This window comes from Agelaius phoeniceus, chromosome 11 (assembly GCF_051311805.1).
Source record: "Agelaius phoeniceus isolate bAgePho1 chromosome 11, bAgePho1.hap1, whole genome shotgun sequence".
Lineage (NCBI taxonomy): Eukaryota > Metazoa > Chordata > Aves > Passeriformes > Icteridae > Agelaius > Agelaius phoeniceus.
The window spans coordinates 8927840-8945496 of NC_135275.1; the positions used below are offsets into that span (position 1 = coordinate 8927840).

Below are 17657 nucleotides of genomic sequence, written 5' to 3' on the forward strand. Positions count from 1 at the left end.
TTTCCTACCAGAACAAAGAGCACCTGCTGAGACTGTGGTACCACGAGAGCTGCCGTGTCTTCTGTGACCGCTTGGTCAGTGACGAGGACCGGACCTGGTTTGACAACCTAATGACAGAGAAGATGGTGGAGTTTGGCACCACTTTTGAGGAGGTCATTCCCACCCAGCCAGTTCTGTTTGGAGACTTCATGGAGCCAGGTGCCAATGTCAAAATGTACCAAGTGATCGAGAGCCAGGATAAGGTAAGGACCCTGGGAATCACGTTGGGAACTACATTCACATCTTCCCAGTGTTCTACAAACAAAGGAAAACAGTAATAGTAACAATAGTGGTGCTTTAATTAGAGGTGTCTGAACACAAACCATCCCAGGGGTCTCCTGTGGAATCCTACCACATATATGAATAGTGGCTGTATTAGTTGTGATGGGCAGTTGAGGTGGAACAAGCTGTCTCTGCATTGCAATCCTGGAGGCAGCCTGCTATGCCAAATCTCCCAAATGAGTCACACTTGGGACTGAAAAGTGAAATTTGCTGGAAAGAAATGGCACATTACCCCCAAACAATACTACTTTCGCCATTAAAGACTTCACAATTGACCTTTACAAGTAATTAATGTTACTGCCAGACTCCCTGTTGGAGAAGATACTGGGAGTACTTGGATAGTGGTAATTAAGCAAAGGCAATGAGTGGTGCGTTTTGCACTCATTATCAGAAACAGATGATTATTCTGTTGTCTCTCCTCTTGTGATAGCTGTGTGACAAGGGCTGGTAATTAACTGAGCTTTCCAACCCCTTTTGCAAAGTAGGTAGGCCTGTCCCCCAGCGGGGTGAGCACAGCTGGGACAGCCAGACATAGAGGCAGCTGCACAGTCCCCACTGATGCTCACGGGACTTTGGCATCTAGGCAGGGATCTCAGCGCTGTATGAATTCCAGCTGGTGTTACTTTCCCAGCTTCACAGTGAAATTGCTGAGGGGGTAGGATCCAATCCCAGATGTCTTCATGCTTCATCTCCTTCTCTGGCCTGAGGGTGCTGTTGCGGGGAGCCCTGGGAAGGGCAAGAGAAACTGCTCCTGCAGCTACTCCTTGTGATGGCTGGACTGGGAGACGAGTGTGTTCCTCTACTCATCTACAGCCACTGTTGTTTTCTTCCCCAGCACCTGTGCTTTCCAGCCAGAATCCTAACCACAGGATTCAGCAGCAGGCAGTGGTCAGCTATAGAGCAAGGAAACTAACCCAGAGGGAGGCCCTGGAGCAGTATGGATCAGGCAGCCATAAGCTCTTTTATTTTGAACTACACCCTGCTGTTTCTCGAGGCAAACAGCACAGTTGGGAACAGCAGAATGTAGTCACTTGCCTGAGTTAGTTTAAGGTCACCATTGAGCAGCTGCTGCCACCACCACTAACTAAATTCAGCCCATCCAGTGGCAGCTCCTTAGGAGCCTAGAGGAGAGCTGCTCCCAGACTCTGTTAAGCCCCAGGCTCTGCCCTCCCCTACTCCTGGTTGTGCCAGCACACAGAACCCCCCCCCCACACACACACACTTGCTTTTATCTGGTAGCCACAACTGAGTGTTTCTGCCCACAGCTGAAGGTGGTGATTGAGGACTACCTGGAGGAGTACAATCAGAGCCACAACCCAGAGCTGAAGCTGGTGCTGTTCATGGATGCCATTCAGCACATCTGCCGCATCAGCCGGATCCTGCGGCAGGCTCCAGGGAATGCCCTTCTCCTGGGGGTTGGGGGGAGTGGGAGACAGTCTCTCACCAGACTGGCATCTCACATGTAAGTAATGCACTCCCACCTATGCATGGAATGGGGAGCAGCTCCATTGGGGCTGCCTTCAGAGAATCTCTTTTTCCACCCTTCCCACTGCCAGTTACATGTTTTTCTGGCTGCTGACTCCTCAAATGAGTCAAGAGCTAGGACTCAGTTACCATGCACATCTGCACTGGGTTTCTGGCTCGCTCAGGTATCTCTGCCTTGTGTAAAACATGCTCCTGGTTTGGTGGCTGTCCTTGGTGCACAAGGACAAGCGTGTGCTCAGGACTCACTGTAGGAGAACAACCTGCTTGAGTCCTTTCACCCTGAGTCCACGAGACATACTGGGAATTGACAGAAGAGAATGTTTTAATTTGATGTAACTCCACAGGCTTTTTTTTTCCATTAGGGCAGATTATGAATGTTTCCAGATTGAACTGTCCAAAAATTACGGCATGGCTGAATGGCGAGAGGATGTGAGGAAGATCATGATGAAGGCAGGCCTTCAAAGTCTACCCAAGACCTTCCTCTTTGTAGACACACAGGTACAGGACTATTGGCATGGTGGATTCCATCTCAAAAAGAGTCAGAAACACATCTCTAAGCTCAATAAATTCCCCTACAGGGTATTAAGGAACTTGACAAAACCAGACACAACTTGTATTTCTTCAGCAGCCCATATTCATCATCTTATAAAATAGCCCCAGGGAAACTAGAGGTGGTGCATTTATTGCTAGAGGGTCTGTAGAGCTGTGTGTGAGTGGGTGGAGTCTTCTCTTGCTCAAGGAAGCTTCTTTCAGCTCCATCCAAAGGTTTGGTAGGCACATAGATTTCAGCTGCCTGAAACTAAGCACTACTGGCTGCTGGTATTAGAAGTCCTAAGTAAAATTATTCTTTCCCTTTTCAAAAAGGGAGTAGATTTAGGACCTTACGCTTGATGGTTCCACAGGATAATGCTGGCTGTAAACTGTAACTTGCTAATGAGTAGGCCAATTTCCACTTCTGGAGTCACAGTTATGTTCCCCATAGGCTTTTTTACTGCCTTCATTATCATAGGAACCATTCCCTTGTGGCAGAGCCCTAAGCAGTGAGATGAGCATCAGTCAAATGCTACTTGTTCTTGCAGCCTTTTCCCTGCAGTGAGAAGCATATGTGGGAGCAAAGGGGCCCAGGAGGATGCATTTAGTCAAGGAGATGGATGTTGTGTATTTCTGATGTAGCAAAGGTGGAGAGGTGAATGTAGCACTGGAGGGAGATCGTCCCACAGCCTGTGACACATCCCTACAATTACTCTGTCTCCCACATTGATAAGCTTTATTCTAATAATGAAGTGTTCTGTGCTGGAGGAACGAAGACCTGGAGCAACCAAGGTGTCTGGGGTCTGGCTGCAGAGGCAGGGAAAAAAAGCCTGAGCTCAATTTGGCTGTAAGGAGACAGGGAATGGGCAGAAGGATGGTTGTTCTCAAACACAGCCTCCCACCCCTGAAATGGCTGAAATACGGCTTTTTAATTGGAAGTACTGGACAAGAATCAGGGTGTGCCTTTCTGGAGCCAAATCATCACAAAAATTGTTTCTTTTAACTGAGGCTGAGGGCTGTATTTATGCAGAAATTATCTCCATGGCATGTGAGACATGAGTGTCTTCTGACTTAAGAAACTGCCTTTTCTTTTTTTTTTCTTTCTTTACCATCTACTTAGATTAAAAATGAATCCTTCCTGGAAGATATCAACAACTTGCTCAACTCTGGTGACATTCCCAACATTTACAGTCCTGAGGAACAAGACCAGATCATGACAGCTATGAAGCCCATTGTTCGAGATCTGGGCCAGCAGCCCACCAAGGCCAATTTGATGGCTGCATACGTAGCACGGGTCCGCAGCAATATCCACATGGTCCTGTGCATGAGGTACACTTCAGCCTACACCTCCATGCTTTGAATGCTAATTACTCCCTCCTTATCCTTTGCCTTTCATCACTCTGTAATGGGATCTTTATTTCCAAGCCCCAGCCTTTAGAGAAGGAGGAAGAATAGGAGTATGGTTTGCATAACACCTTCTCCTAGGACTAGAATTTTCTTTTTTTTTTTTTTTTTACTCTTTGCTGGTCTCAAGACTAAGTTTGAATTTTTCAAGAGTATGATTATGTGTGATTCAGATGAAACACAAAGTACCTCCTCCTCTCTGCACCACTGAGCCATTTGTTACAGACATATCTTGCTTGAATTTGGGGCTCAGTTGCACCATGTTTACTCATTAATCCAATGCATAGTCCATAACCAGCTTGCTCCCCTGCAGGAGGGATAACAGAAGGTACAGGGCATTCTCAGTGCAAGAACAAGTAGAAAAATCAGGGCCATGGTTATGGTTTGGTGATGTGATCTTTGCACGCACCTGCTTGAAATAAACTTCAGAACACATTTATTTTTTTATCCCTTAAGTTTGTCCCTAGAGAGGCACCCATAAAACATCACCCTAATACTATCTTAATACTTCCAGAATATCCTGAGCCAAGGAATGAGCTCAGACATGCAGCTTTGGGCACACAGCTCACTGCCTGAACTGTCATTCCCCTTTTCCCTCCCTCCCTGGGTGTATTCCTGTCCCTCTTGCTCCACAAAGTATCAGGGTGGTTCTGCAGAAGCAAAGGTATTTTGTCCTGTCTGTAGAGCCAGCTGTAACACATCTTCTCTGCACGCCTTGCCCTCAGCCCCATCGGAGAAGTGTTCCGTGCACGCTTGAGGCAGTTCCCCTCTCTGGTGAACTGCTGCACCATTGACTGGTTCAATGAGTGGCCTGCTGAAGCCCTGCAGAGCGTGGCCTCCTCCTTCCTGAACGAGCTCCCACTCCTTGGCAGCGCCAATGAGGATACCAGCGGGATGGTACGTGCCACACATGAGAATACTCTGCTCCCATGTGCTCAGTGTGCTGTGTCTCTGCATACACCAAGGCAACAGATCCACGGCTTACCTTCAGAATTGTCCTACCCTGGAGCAGAAATGTCCCATGGCAGGATCATTCAAATGCAGAGCTGCATAGCTTTTGTATGCCTTGAAACGGGCTTGGCCATTTGTCTGCCCTCTGTGGCACTAAAGCGTGCAAACACACGTGAGCGCTGCTGTGACTGCATGGTTTGGTTCTTCATAAGTCCCTTTTGCTCTCTCTAGGCATAACATAGATTTGCCCATCACATCTTCAGTACTGACTGTTTCTTTCCTTTCTCCTTGTAGATTCAAGTCTGTGTAGCAATCCATCAGAGTGTGGCAAAGAAGTGCCAGTTGTTCCTAGCAGAATTGGGCAGACACAATTATATCACTCCCAAAAGCTACCTGGAGTTCCTCAGCATCTTCAGTTCCCTTATTGGAAAGAAGCAACAGGAACTGAAGACAGCCAAGAACAGGATGCAAAGTGGCCTAGACAAGGTTTGTCCCTCATACCCAGGAAGGTTTTGGGCCCACCCCTTATGCAGTGGGGCCACCCTCTGAGCAGTGTATTTACAGCTGCAGAGATGCAGTGATATGTCCTACACATGTCCTGTGTAACAGGAAAAAGCTCAGGCTAAAGCAAGGGAGAGCTATGCCTTCTGCCAGGGCCAGGCTTTCTGAAGGTCTGGGTCTGTAACAGCTCTAAAGAATAATGATCCCCAATCTTTGGGGACCACAGGCCTCTGTGTAGCTCAGCTCTCAGGATGTTCCTTATTAACCTTGTAATTGAAAGCCCTCTAACAGAAACATTGTTCTGCTGCCTCATTGCCACGAGCTTTACGAAGTAATGCCTGACACGTGCAGGCAGCATTAGGGACTGCTGGTTGTAAGCACACCACAGTGTCAGATTGTTGCTTAAGCAGGAGCCAGGGCAAGACCTGTGCTTTGCACAGCCCAACGCCTGGCAGGGAGCACCCTCCAGAGCAGCACGGCCCTTTCCTAGGGCTTTCCATGGCTGCTGCCCCTGCTCTGAGCTCTGCTTTGCTCCCACAGCTCCTGCGAACAGCAGAGGATGTAGCGAAGATGCAGGAGGAGCTGGAGTCCTCCCGCCCTCTCCTGGCACAGGCAGCCAAGGACACCGAGGCAACCATCGAACAGATAAAGGTACTGCTGCAGGCAGCCCTGCACTGACCAACTGACTGGACACCTGGACACAGGTGGAGGGGCCTGGCAGGGATTGTGCAAAATCCTGCTTGAAGTAATGGCATGGCAGATTTTTGTGCAGAGCTGCAGGTACAGCACAAACTGCTTCCTGCTGGGGTCCTGCTCTGCTGCTGGTGAGCGCCAGTTGCTGCAGAAGCAATGGCTCCCATGCTCCTGTCTGAAAGCACCACCCAGGGTCAGTCAGCCCAGGCCCTTGCAAGCACAGTCTAGCAACACTAACACAATCCTGAGGTGGCCTGAGCAGCTCTAAGCCAGGCTCATTCCTCCACATCCCATCCCCAGGGAGCTGCCCCAGCTGCAGCCTGACCCCAGACCTCAAGGACCATCACACAGCCACTCATGTCACTTCAGAAGAGGGAACTGTTCTGTGTTGGCTGTCACTGCCTTCTTTCCTTGTGTTCCTCCCTGCTTGTCTCCTGCTGTGAACAGGGACACTAACATAATACAGCTCTGAATGCAGAGTGGAAAGACTCTGCAACCACCTCAATTCCCACACAGCAGATAAGGATTTGGCAATATTCCACATTGTGCCTCCTGGTGGTGTTTTAACCCTTGGGGTGTACACAAGTGGCAATTTTAGAAACAAACCCCTAAGCAGATCTTCCTATTCCTCCATCTCCCTACAAATTTTGCAACCCTTTGCATCCTCTCCTTGTGCCAATAGGAAAATGGGCAGAGCAGCTAATTCCTGCAAAACTAACATCATTTCAGGCACAGACAGAGCTGGAGCTTGTGGATGGTCTATACAGGCTGACAAAAAGCTTCTCCCAGTATGGTGCAGGAAGGGCATCCCCTGCAGCAGTTAGGTCCCTGAGGTCTGCTGGAAGAAGACACACAAGCTGCCAGGACAGCTGTGATCCTTTCCTGGCTGTGCCAAGCCAAGCTCTGCCTCCAGCAGGCTCCTGAGGCTGTTTCTGTTGCAGGTAGACACAGCTGTGGCTGAAAAGACAAGAAGTGCTGTGCAGGCTGAGGAGGCAAAGGCCAATGAGAAAGCTCAGACAGCCCAAGCCATTGCAGATGATGCTCAGAAAGACTTGGCTGAAGCCCTCCCAGCCCTGGATGCTGCTCTTGCCAGCCTGAAGAACCTCAACAGAAATGATGTTACAGAGGTAACTGTGTCAAGGGAGAGGGTGGAAGAGCTGGGTCTGGTCAAGGACAGCCATCTCCCTTTGCAGCAATTCCCTTTCAATAGGCTTGCAACATCCCCAGCCTTTTCCTCCATCCATCCATCCATCCATCCATCCATCCATCCATCCATCCCCCTGGGCAGCTGCCCATGCAGCTCCTCACCCTCCCTCCTTCAGAAAGGCAGTGAGTGGCCCCAGGGTGTTTTTCTAGCATGTCCTGGAGAGGCTGTGGAGGAGGGCTCACCCCACATGCCTGTCCACAGGGGTAGGTGCCACCAAGCAACCCCAAGTGCTGACTGCAACAAAGGGACAGAGCTGGCAGCACCCTGAACCTGCAGGCTCTTTGAAAAGGGATCCACCACAGGCAGAGGAGAGGCAGCAGGCTGAATTCAAGGAATACTGGCTTGAAATAGACTAGTGAGAGAAAGAAGGGTGATTGTGAACCTGCAAGCATCACAACCAAGACAGCACACTCAATGAGTACAGATTTCACCACACAGGGACAGGCTTATTGCTCTGCAGTTGTGAGTAACAGGCCTTTTTATTCTCCCAAAACCACACAAAACCCCCTTACCAGAAAGTGGGGAAAGACACAGACAGTGTTGGTCCACTTGCCCCCAGCACCCATCCTTTTGTAGAGCTGGCACAAGAAGTGTCTTGTCTATCCAAATCTTCCAATGCCACAAGATGCATCAATTTCTTACACGTCATCTAAACCAGCCCCCAGAAACTCTGTATTTAAGGATTAAGCTCCTAGCTTCTTTTAAATCCAGCTGCCAGGTCATGACACCAGAGCAGAGTTCTCTCCCAGACCAGAATTAGGGACCCAGCCCAAACAAAAGAGGACACCACTACTGTGGCAGGGAGCAAGGATCCCTTTGACCTACTCCTTTCCATAGGGCAGCTCCCTCGGGGGTCCCTTGGAGGAGGCTGATGCCTGCTTCTCCAGCTCCTCCACCTCCTGCCTCAGCCTGTCCTCATTGCAGTAAAAATGCACATAAAGGCTGCGCTCTGCCTGCAGGATGGGGTCCTCCAGAGACCTGCGCTTCACCTCCAAGTCACTCAGGAGGTCTGCCAGCTTTTGGTAGAGGTCATCCTCCACAATGATCAACTGCTGCATCAGCTCTGAGATCTCCTAAACGACAGAGCCCAAACTCATATGACCATGGAGAAATAAGGGGATTTTCCTAATACCTGTGGAACAGCTCAGCCCCCCAGAAACAAACTACCCACCCAGCTCTGGCCTCCAAACCCTCCCAGTGTAAGGGGCAGAGGTGGCTTACTGGGACACCTTGGCTAAGGCACCCCAATCACAGTGAGAATCACTTTTGTCCCATAGCCAGACACTGCCTCGCTGGAGGGTTTTTGGGACAAGGCAAGGATCAGGCCCAGCTCCCTCCCTTCTGTGGCTGAGAGGCAGCGAGGTGCCCCCCCTGCACCCAGGGAGGATGGCAGGGGGTCCCCAGTGCTGGCCCTGCCAGCCTGCAAGGCCCAGGGCAGGGGCAGTGCTCCTTACCGGCGAGGAGAGCTGCAGCTGGTTGGAGCTGCTGTACAGCTGGTGATAGAGCACTTCCATGGAGGACTCCAGGGCAGACACCTGGGGCAGAGGAGCTTCCAGCTGGGCTTCCAGTGCCCTCTTGTCCTGAACCAGCTGGGAGCACTTGGCTGCCAAGGCTGCATAGCTGCGGAAGGGCTGCTGCTTCTTCTGATCCTTCCCCATCAGCATGTCCCAGAGCCTGTGAAGGGGACAGCCAGCCAGAGCTGTGAGTGCAGCACCAGTACTGAGTAAGAACAGGGCTCTGAGGTGGTTGTGCACTCTAAGACTGGGATGCAAGCTGATGTGTGTCAGCAATGAGAAGACAGCCACTCCTGGTGAGCATCCCATGTCACAGAGCTCTGGGAAGAGCTCCATAAAGGAGCAGGCTGGCTCAAGAGCCAGTGTGTGATTTCTTTTTGGCAGACACTAGCACCAGCTGCTCCAAAACTGTGTAGGGAAGACTGAGAAGACCCAGTCAATGCAGGACACCTAGTCAGAGAAAGGTTTTGCTCTAAGCTGCTTGTGGTTTCTTGTGGCCCAGCTCTCCTTCTCCATGGCTGAGGACTGGCCTCTACACTCTCTACCTTAACATTCTAGAAAACACTTCTGTTTTCTGTACTCATTCCATTCTCCAAGCCCACACTTTGCTTCATCAATCCAAGCCAGCCAGAAAGAAGCAGATCTGGGGCATTTCACACCACCATGGAGTCACAGTGGCTCTGCACTGGCAGAACAGCACTGCTAGTCTATCTGGTAGCTTGGGTTTGCTCCCTGTCTCGGCCATTCCCACACCACTGTCCCTACACCCAGTTTATTCTTCAAGCTCAGACCCCCCAGGCCCTTACCGTACAGCAGTGAGGTCTTTGGGGTCTATCCATTTGTGTGGATGACCCTTCTGGGAGGGCCTGGCGCCTCTGAAGTCGATCTGCTGCTTGGGCAGCCTGGTCTGGGATTCCCTCATGACGGATTCGATCTTCTCCAGCCAAGCAGCCTTGTGCTCCAGCTCCTTTCTCTCCCGTTTCAGCTGGAGCTCCAGCAGCTCCAGACGGCTCTGCTGGCTCAACAGCCACGCAGCCGCCTCCTCCTGCCTCCTGGCAGTGTCCTGGAGCCGGGCCACTTGCAGGCTGAGGTGTCTGTGCAGGATGGGCAGGCGCAGGCGGCGTGCCTCTGCCCGCAGCAGGGCCGGCAGCCGCTGTGCCAGGGCGTGCGCGATGTCGGAGCGCAGGGCGCGGAGCTGCCCGGGCAGCACGGCAGCCTGGCTCTGCAGCTCGGCCTCCACGGCCTGCTGGGCAGGGGACACAAACACACAGCCCGGTGACACTGCGCCGCCTGCCCCTGCCACCCCTCCCAGCTCGTCAGCAGGAGGCACAGGCAGACCCTGCTGCAGAGCATGTGGAGGAGTGGGGGCACTGGCCTACCTGGTTATCCTCAAGAGCTTCCAGAGTCCTCTGGGCCCACTCCAGCGCAGCACGGGCACCTTCCACTTTTGCTGCTGTGACTATAACCTCCCTCCTGGCACAGATATGAGCTGTCTCTATTTGGCTCAGCTCCTTCCAGAAGCTGTCTTGGTCCTCCAGCAGTTCATCTTCATCAGTCCCAAGATTTTTTGGGGTTGATGTTTTCTTGGTGTCCCTTCTCTCTGTGACTTCCTGACTGCCATCTCTCTCCTCACTCTCCATGCTTAACTTGTCTCTCTCATTCCCTCCCTCTTCTAGGAGCTCTGACTTTGAGCCTTGGACCAATTTTCCCCAGCTTGCTGGTGTCCCCCCACACAGTGTTTTTGTGCATTCTTCATAAGGAGTTCCTCTTCTTTCTTCTGGTATTTCATAGTATGAGTCCATTTGTGTCTCAGCCTCCAGACCTTCCTTCAGGCTGCTCTCTCCCTGTGCACTTGCTTCCCAAACATCTGGAGCCTGAACACTCTCTGGTAGGACCTGCTGGATGAAGCTCTCAAATGCATCAGTGGCCTGTTGTTCTTGCTCCAGGTAAGGAGCAAGATCCATCTGGCACAGCAGTGTTGGCAGCTGGCCCATCTCCATGTTCTCAGGACACTCTGACAGCTGCTTTGCAGCCTCACTGACCTGGCTCAGGACAGCTCTGGTTTTGAAGATCTTTGCTTTCAAGTCCATATGAGCCACCCTCAACTCCTGCTTCACCACTTTCTCTTCCTCCTCCAAATACTTCTTCTCGTGCTGCAGCTTATTTGTCCAAGCCAGCAGCTTCCTGTACCTCCAGAGCTGGCGGTCCCGGTGGTGCTTCAGCTCCTGAAGCTCCTGCTGCAGGGCCTCTTGAGAGGACCCCTCATCCACTATGGAGCTCGGGAGCTGCAGGACCTGGCAGCACATCTGCAGGGCCTCCTCCAAGGCATCACCTTCCAGGATGGGTTTGCCTGCAGCCAGCAGGGCCTCATAGGCCTCCACCTCAGCTGGGCTCAGCACGTTCTCCTCACCCACCGTGCTGCAGAACCACTCGAGGAACTGCTTTGTCTCAGGGCAGTCAAAGAGCCACTCAAAGTCCTTCTCACAGAGGGTGTCCGCATGGGGGTAGATCAGCCTCAGCTTTGCCATAAAGTCTGCTGCTCTGTTGACAGTGTCCAGTGGGAAGGCCTGGGAATACCTCCAGCTGAACATGGCAAGGATGGTCAGCACTAGAAGGGAAAAAGCAGGAGTGATCCTCAGAGGTCCTGACACCCACAGTCATCCCAAGGGTGCTGCAGCAGCACTGCTAGGCGCCTGCTTGAGGGGAGACTCAAGCAGTCTCTCCACAAGTGCTGAAGATCAAATCATTGCTGTGGTGGGGTACAAGACAAATGAGAGCCCACAGAACAAGGGAGAAAGCCTGTGTCCCATTTCCATAAAGCCTTCTCCCTAGGGCCATACAGATTTATCTCCTCTGCCAAGACATATTCAGCCCATAGGGACACACCTATTACAGTAGCAGAGCAGCCTTTTTCAGCCTATGTTTAGTTTCTCCATGCCCTTTCTGATAACCAACTTTCCCTTCAAATGCCTCTGTCCTTCCTGCCTCTATATTGCATCCTTGAAGTGTTCCTGCCTCTGGTCCCAGTGTCCTCTGGCCCAGCTGAGAGAGGGATGAGCACCCCATCTCCCAGAGAATCAGGTTAACCCCCTGTTTCCCATTTGGGTTTTACAGGTACGAGCCCTGCAGCGGCCTCCCCCTGGTGTGAAGATTGTGATTGAAGCTGTCTGCATTATGCATGGAAAAAAGCCCAAAAAGGTGGCAGGAGAAAAGATAGGCACCAAGGTGGATGATTACTGGGAGCCAGGCAGGGCCCTTCTCCAGGACCCAGTGCAGTTCCTGAACAGCCTGTATGATTATGATAAGGTAAGCAGTGGCAGAAGGAAGCTGTGGCTGGGATCAGGTATTGCCTCACACACATCTTCTCACAGCAGTTACAAACTGAGCTCCTTGTGGGCAACACCCTTCAGCATGACCAAGGACAAGGGTGTATTTGGCCTGGAAGGCGTCATGTCAGTTGGGTACACTTCATTGCCCTGGGCAATGGGACCCAGACACACAAGTCTTCACATTCTGTCCCCCTGCTCTTTTGTGGGAAGGAGCTAGATAGAAGTGCTATGGGAAAGGATTTACCCAATCCCACAGTTGTGTCTCTCAGACCTCAACATTTGATTCCTCTTGCTCCAGCATGATGCCTTAACCATCCTGTCAGGTCCTGGGTCCTGCTGCCTCTGGAGGAAACCCTTAGGAGATCAGTGATGAGCATGCTAGAGATCTGACTGAGAAGAGTCTCCTTCTCTCCCACCGTTCCTTGCAGGACAACATTCCAGACAGTGTGATCAAGGCCATCCAGCCGTACATTGACAATGAGGAGTTCCAGCCAGCTGCCATTGCCAAGGTCTCCAAAGCCTGCACCTCCATCTGCCAGTGGGTGCGTGCCATGCACAAGTACCACTTTGTGGCCAAGGTCGTGGAGCCCAAGCGGGTAAGAAACTGTGACCCAGTTGCCTTTGGTGTTCAGGAACACAGCACTGGCAGCTCCCTTCTGCAGGAGCTGCTGGGAATCACTGCATTCTGCAGGTCAGGATGCAATGCCTTCGTCATCCAGGGATTGGATTGACTGAGATATTGAGATATCAGTAGCTAGCACTTATCGGCAAGAGCTTTTAAGGAAAACCAACTCTTGCTTCAAGATCTCTGGCTTTTGGGGGAAGAGCCTGACCACATTCCCACTGTTTCCTTGTGCATGTCCCCAGCAAGCCTTGCGGGAGGCAGAGGAGGACCTGCGTGCCACCCAGCTGGTCCTTGACGAAGCCAAGCAACGCCTGAAGGAGGTTGAAGATGGCATTGCTGCCCTGCAAGCCAAGTACGAGACCTGCAAAGCCAATAAGGAGGAGTTGGAGAGGAAGTGTGAGCAGTGTCTGGAGAGATTGGCCCGTGCTGATGTGGTAAGGGACAGTGCTAGCTTCTGCCTGCTTGTGTGAGGCAACTCAATTCCAGATCAAGCAGCACAGTGGTGAAAACATCCATGTGCCTGCAGCTCATGACAATCCTAGGCTGAAGCTGCCTGGCCTGATCCCAGCAGCTCAACAGGACTGGAAAGCTAAGCTAGCCAGGCACTGATGTAAAAAGCTGCTGTCCTCCCATGCACAGCTTCCTCAGCTAACAATAGGTCTCCAGGACATCTGAAAGCAGCCCAGCAATCCCAGGACTGAGTACTTAAAGCCAAACAGAATTCAGAATGTGTCAGGGGCCACCCCAACCTCTAGTCACCAAAGTCACCTGCAGCATTACCCAGAGAGCAGCAGGTCCATGACACGAGGTTAGACCTCAGAGCAACTCTCACACATGCAACTTCTCCCACAGCTGATCAACAGCTTGGCTGATGAGAAGGTGCGCTGGCAGGACACTGTGGAGAGCCTGGATGACAAAATCACCAACAGCTCTGGGGATGTGCTGTTTGCAGCTGGCTTTGTAGCCTACCTGGGCCCTTTCACAGTAAGTGTGCAGTGGTCAGCACGCAGTTTACAGCTCTGCTGTCCTGGCCAGGGAGAAAGGAATAGGACACAGGGCTGCGAGATCCCTCACGGATCTCTGTCCACTTGTGCAAGAGGCTGCACAGGGCCCATTTGAATGGGAACAGGAGGGTTTAGATACTCACAATAGACTGGGTACAACTTAAAGAAGGGCTGAGATGGTGTTTCTCATGGCAGGGAGACTACCGTGCAGCACTGTCCAAGGAGTGGATGGAGGAGCTGGCCAACAATGACATTCCCCACAGTGAGGATGCAAGCCTCATCAGCACCCTTGGAGACCCTGTGGAAATCCGCTCCTGGCAGGCAAGTTTCAGAAAAACCCAAACCAAACAATACTTGAGGAAGAAGGGGCCTCAGGTAAAGTCCAAAACTGTCAGCTCAGCACTCACCAGGATCCCCTGGACCAAAGGACAGGCCCCCACACCAAGCAGCTGGATAATGGCCACACTTCAGAACTGGAATTGCTGCCAGGCCTGGCAGCAGCAAAAAGGGGAACAGCCTTGCCCTGTAAGGCTTGTCCTTGGCCATAGCCTGCCCAAGCCTGACCCCACAGCACAGCCCCACCCCAGGGCTTGGCTGATAGCAGAGGTACCTTCACCACCATGCCCTGTCCACCCACTGGGAGCACTCGGGGCTAGGACAGCAAGGGCTTCTCTCTGGTCACCTGTGTGCACTACCAGGTGTGCCAACAACTTTTTCTATTCTGTTAGATTGCTGGTTTACCCAACGATGCCCTGTCCGTGGAGAATGGGGTAATAACCCGATTCTCCCTGCGCTGGAATCACTACATAGACCCACAGGGACAAGCAAACAAGTGGATCAAGAATCTGGTAAGAGCTGTGGGGAGGAAAGCCAGATCTGCCAGGACAGGGGAAACAGCTTTCTGTCACGAGCTGTGCAGAGCAACCTCAGGCTTTGGGCTCTAGAGCTACAAAGCCCCATGCTGTGCCAGCCCAGCCCAACCAGCACCAGACAGTCTCCACACCCACATTCATCCCAGGTGGATTTCCCTTCTCAGGGAAAGCAGCACAGGGCAGGAAGAGCCCTCATATAAGCAAACAAGGCAGCAAGCAAATCCCATTCCCACTCTGAGGGGTGTCCACTAACATTCTGGGAACCTTCACCTCACAAAACAACACCAGCATCTCCCAGAATGGTTTTCAGTTTTCTAGCACAGAGGGATGAGGGAGGCATACCTGGCTGCTGAGTACATTCCCTACTGCCAAAGTGCTGAAGACACTGACCAGCACCTCTTCTGCCCTTTTAGAGGATCAGGCAGGAAGCTGAGGCAGCTGCTCCTGTTTTGCTCCCTGAGAGCTTTTCCCACCCACCTGCTCTTACTTTGTAGGCTCTGACCTGAATTAGCAGTGTGAGGCTCCAGAGGGGTATGGGTCTGTGAAGGAGCTGGTCCCTATTTCCCCCTTTTCTGCTACCTCATTCAGCTGTCTCTAGTTCCTGCTGATGTGGGATAAACTTGCCAAAATGGCCAAAGTCTAGCTGAGCAAGAAAACCTATTATTTCTGCTGCCCAGAGAGTTAAATCAGGCCAGTGAGAGGTGTACTGTGCACCAGAGCTGGATGTGAAGGTGGCAGGACACCACAGAAACCCTGCCCTGCCCTGCTGCCTTTCAGGAGAGGGAAAACAGCCTGGAGGTGGCCAAGCTGAGTGACCGGGACTTCCTCTCCACTCTGGAGAACACCATTAGCTTTGGGAAGCCCTTCCTGCTGGAGAACGTCGGCGAGGAGCTGGATCCAGTCCTTGAGCCTGTCCTGCTGAAAGAGGTCTGGTGTCTCCCCTTGGCAAGGGGGGCAGGGGGTGCCTGGCTGAGCTGTAAGGGCCCAGCTGGCCAGGGTGCCATGGGGTGGGGTGCATTTGTAGGTCTCCGTGGGCAGACAGAACTCACATGGATGGGTGAGTCCCATGCCTTGGCCAGGGCTCCAACACCCTGACAGCCTCCTGCTCACACTGGTGCTCTGCCAACAAGCACCTCTGCTGGGAGGCAGGGCCATGAAACAGCTGCTGTCTTCATGTTTAGGCCTTTAGTTCCACAGGGAAGCTTGGAGCTCCTCTGTCCTGAGAGCCTTCTGACTCTCCTGACTGTAGAGTCCAGGGCAGAGCAGGATGCCTTCCCTCACAAGAGGGAGCCATCCCAGCTTTCCTGTATTTGTCCTTCTCTGGTACAGACCTTCAAACAGCAAGGCAGCACTGTGCTGAAGCTGGGGGATACAGTGATCCCCTACCATGATGATTTCAAGATGTACATCACCACAAAGCTTCCCAACCCTCACTACAGCCCTGAGGTCTCCACAAAGCTCACCCTCATCAACTTCACCCTCTCACCCAGGTACCTGCTTTTACCCCGTTAGTTGCCCATGCTGCTCAGCCTCATTCTGTGGTCCTCAGACCCTCGGGCATGTTGTCCCCTCACCTGCCACCCCCATTTCCATGGCTTTTGTTGCAGTGGCTTGGAGGACCAGCTGTTGGGAGAAGTGGTGGCTGCAGAGCGGCCTGACTTAGAAGAAGACAGAAACCAGCTAATTGTCAGCAACGCCCAGATGCGTCAGGAGCTAAAGGTGATAGAAGACCAGATCCTCTATCGGCTCAGCACTTCTGAGGGAAACCCTGTAGATGACTTGGAGCTCATCAAAGTGTTGGAGGCATCCAAGCTGAAGGCGGGAGAGATCCAGGTCAGAAGTGAAAGGTGCTGTCCCCCCTGCAGCTGTGCATCCCCTGCCAGCACTCCACTAACCATGACATCGCTTCTGTCCTCCAGGCCAAGGTGGCAGTGGCAGAGCAGACAGAGAAGGACATCAACATCACCCGCATGCAGTATGTGCCTGTGGCTGTCCGCTCGCAGATCCTCTACTTCTGTGTCTCAGACCTGTCCAACGTGGACCCCATGTACCAGTATTCCCTCGAGTGGTTCCTCAACATCTTCCTCCTGGGGATCCGTAACTCTGAGAAAGCAGGTGCCTGCCCAGAGCAGCCCTCTCTCCTCTCCTCTCTCCTCTCCTCTCTCCTCTCCTCTCCCTCAGCCCACATCTGCACCCGGTCTGTGTGTGAGAGCAGCATCTGTCCTTCCTGGGCAGGGTGTGGGTGTGCCTCTGTGACCAGGAGCCCAGAGGTGATGTGAGGGCACCCTCCACATCCCCCATGGCACCTGCCATCCTTGTCTGGTTTTGCCTTTTTTTCAGACGAGCTGACGGAGCGGGTGAAGAACATCAACAACTACATCACCTTCAGCCTGTACTGCAACGTGTGCCGCAGCCTCTTCGAGAAGCACAAGCTCATGTTTGCCTTCCTGGTCAGTGCCCGGATCCTGATGAATGAGGGCAAGATCGATATGGTGAGCAACTCACCTCAGTCCTTGAGGGGATCCCATCAGGGCAGCTCGGGCACAGCCTGTTCAGCCCCTAGAACTGTGTGCTGGGTGGGAAAGGAGCCTTGTTCCCTGGGGTTAGTGACAGGCTTGGCAGCCTGCTGGACAAACACAGGGCCTCTGTCTTGATTCAGCTTTCCAACTGTTCTCTGTGTCTACATGCAGAGCTGCCTGAATCCCCTGCAGCTTTTGCCAGTTTGCTGCCTGACTGCTGCAAAGGTTAATGAGTTTAGAGGGAGCAGGCAGGGGTTAGCAGAGAGTGGCAGCTGAGCAGTCACTATGTTGATCTCACCAGACCCTCCAGCTCAGCTACTCCTTGACACACACACCTGGCAGGAGAGCAGCCAGAAGGATACTACAGGATTTTAATTGGATATGGCACCCTGTGCCGTGGGCTCAGGTGGGTGGGTTATTATCCATGACCAAATCCTATCCTGTTCCCAGGATGAGTGGCGGTACCTGCTGTCAGGAGGGGCCATAAAGGAGATGAAGGAAAACCCAGCTCCAGCCTGGCTGAATGAGAGAGCATGGGGAGACATCCTGGCCTTGAGCAGCTTGAAGAATTTCTCTGGCTTTGACAACGATTTTGCAGGCAGCCTTGAAGGGTTCAGGACCATTTTTGACAGCCAGAGCCCTCACAGGCAAGTGTCCCCTGCTTTGTCAGCTTAGGTCTACTGCCCATGACATCCCTGGGA

The 17657-nt window shown here is 52.4% G+C and overlaps 2 protein-coding genes across 2 annotated transcripts in view; one reads left to right on the forward strand and one right to left on the reverse strand.

The window, feature by feature from the left end:
- DNAH1 (dynein axonemal heavy chain 1) overlaps positions 1-17657 on the forward strand; it is a 72338-nt gene that overhangs the window by 48981 nt on the left and 5700 nt on the right. Inside the window, exons 49-68 of the mRNA XM_077184787.1 lie at positions 12-242; positions 1587-1783; positions 2169-2304; positions 3458-3666; positions 4467-4638; positions 4987-5178; positions 5734-5844; positions 6828-7013; positions 11722-11913; positions 12365-12532; positions 12804-12995; positions 13414-13545; positions 13761-13886; positions 14294-14413; positions 15215-15364; positions 15767-15927; positions 16045-16270; positions 16357-16552; positions 16778-16929; positions 17407-17607. Coding sequence (XP_077040902.1) covers positions 12-242; positions 1587-1783; positions 2169-2304; positions 3458-3666; positions 4467-4638; positions 4987-5178; positions 5734-5844; positions 6828-7013; positions 11722-11913; positions 12365-12532; positions 12804-12995; positions 13414-13545; positions 13761-13886; positions 14294-14413; positions 15215-15364; positions 15767-15927; positions 16045-16270; positions 16357-16552; positions 16778-16929; positions 17407-17607 — 3450 coding nt within the window. The remainder of the gene's footprint in view (positions 1-11; positions 243-1586; positions 1784-2168; positions 2305-3457; positions 3667-4466; positions 4639-4986; positions 5179-5733; positions 5845-6827; positions 7014-11721; positions 11914-12364; positions 12533-12803; positions 12996-13413; positions 13546-13760; positions 13887-14293; positions 14414-15214; positions 15365-15766; positions 15928-16044; positions 16271-16356; positions 16553-16777; positions 16930-17406; positions 17608-17657) is intronic.
- On the reverse strand, positions 7915-11234 carry LOC129124780 (HAUS augmin-like complex subunit 3). The gene is made up of 4 exons (XM_054639889.2): positions 9987-11234; positions 9414-9853; positions 8548-8767; positions 7915-8166 (listed from the first exon to the last, which is right to left on the reverse strand). The coding sequence occupies exons 1-4, from the start codon at positions 11196-11198 to the stop codon at positions 7915-7917; spliced, it is 2124 nt and encodes a 707-aa protein (XP_054495864.2). The 5' UTR covers positions 11199-11234.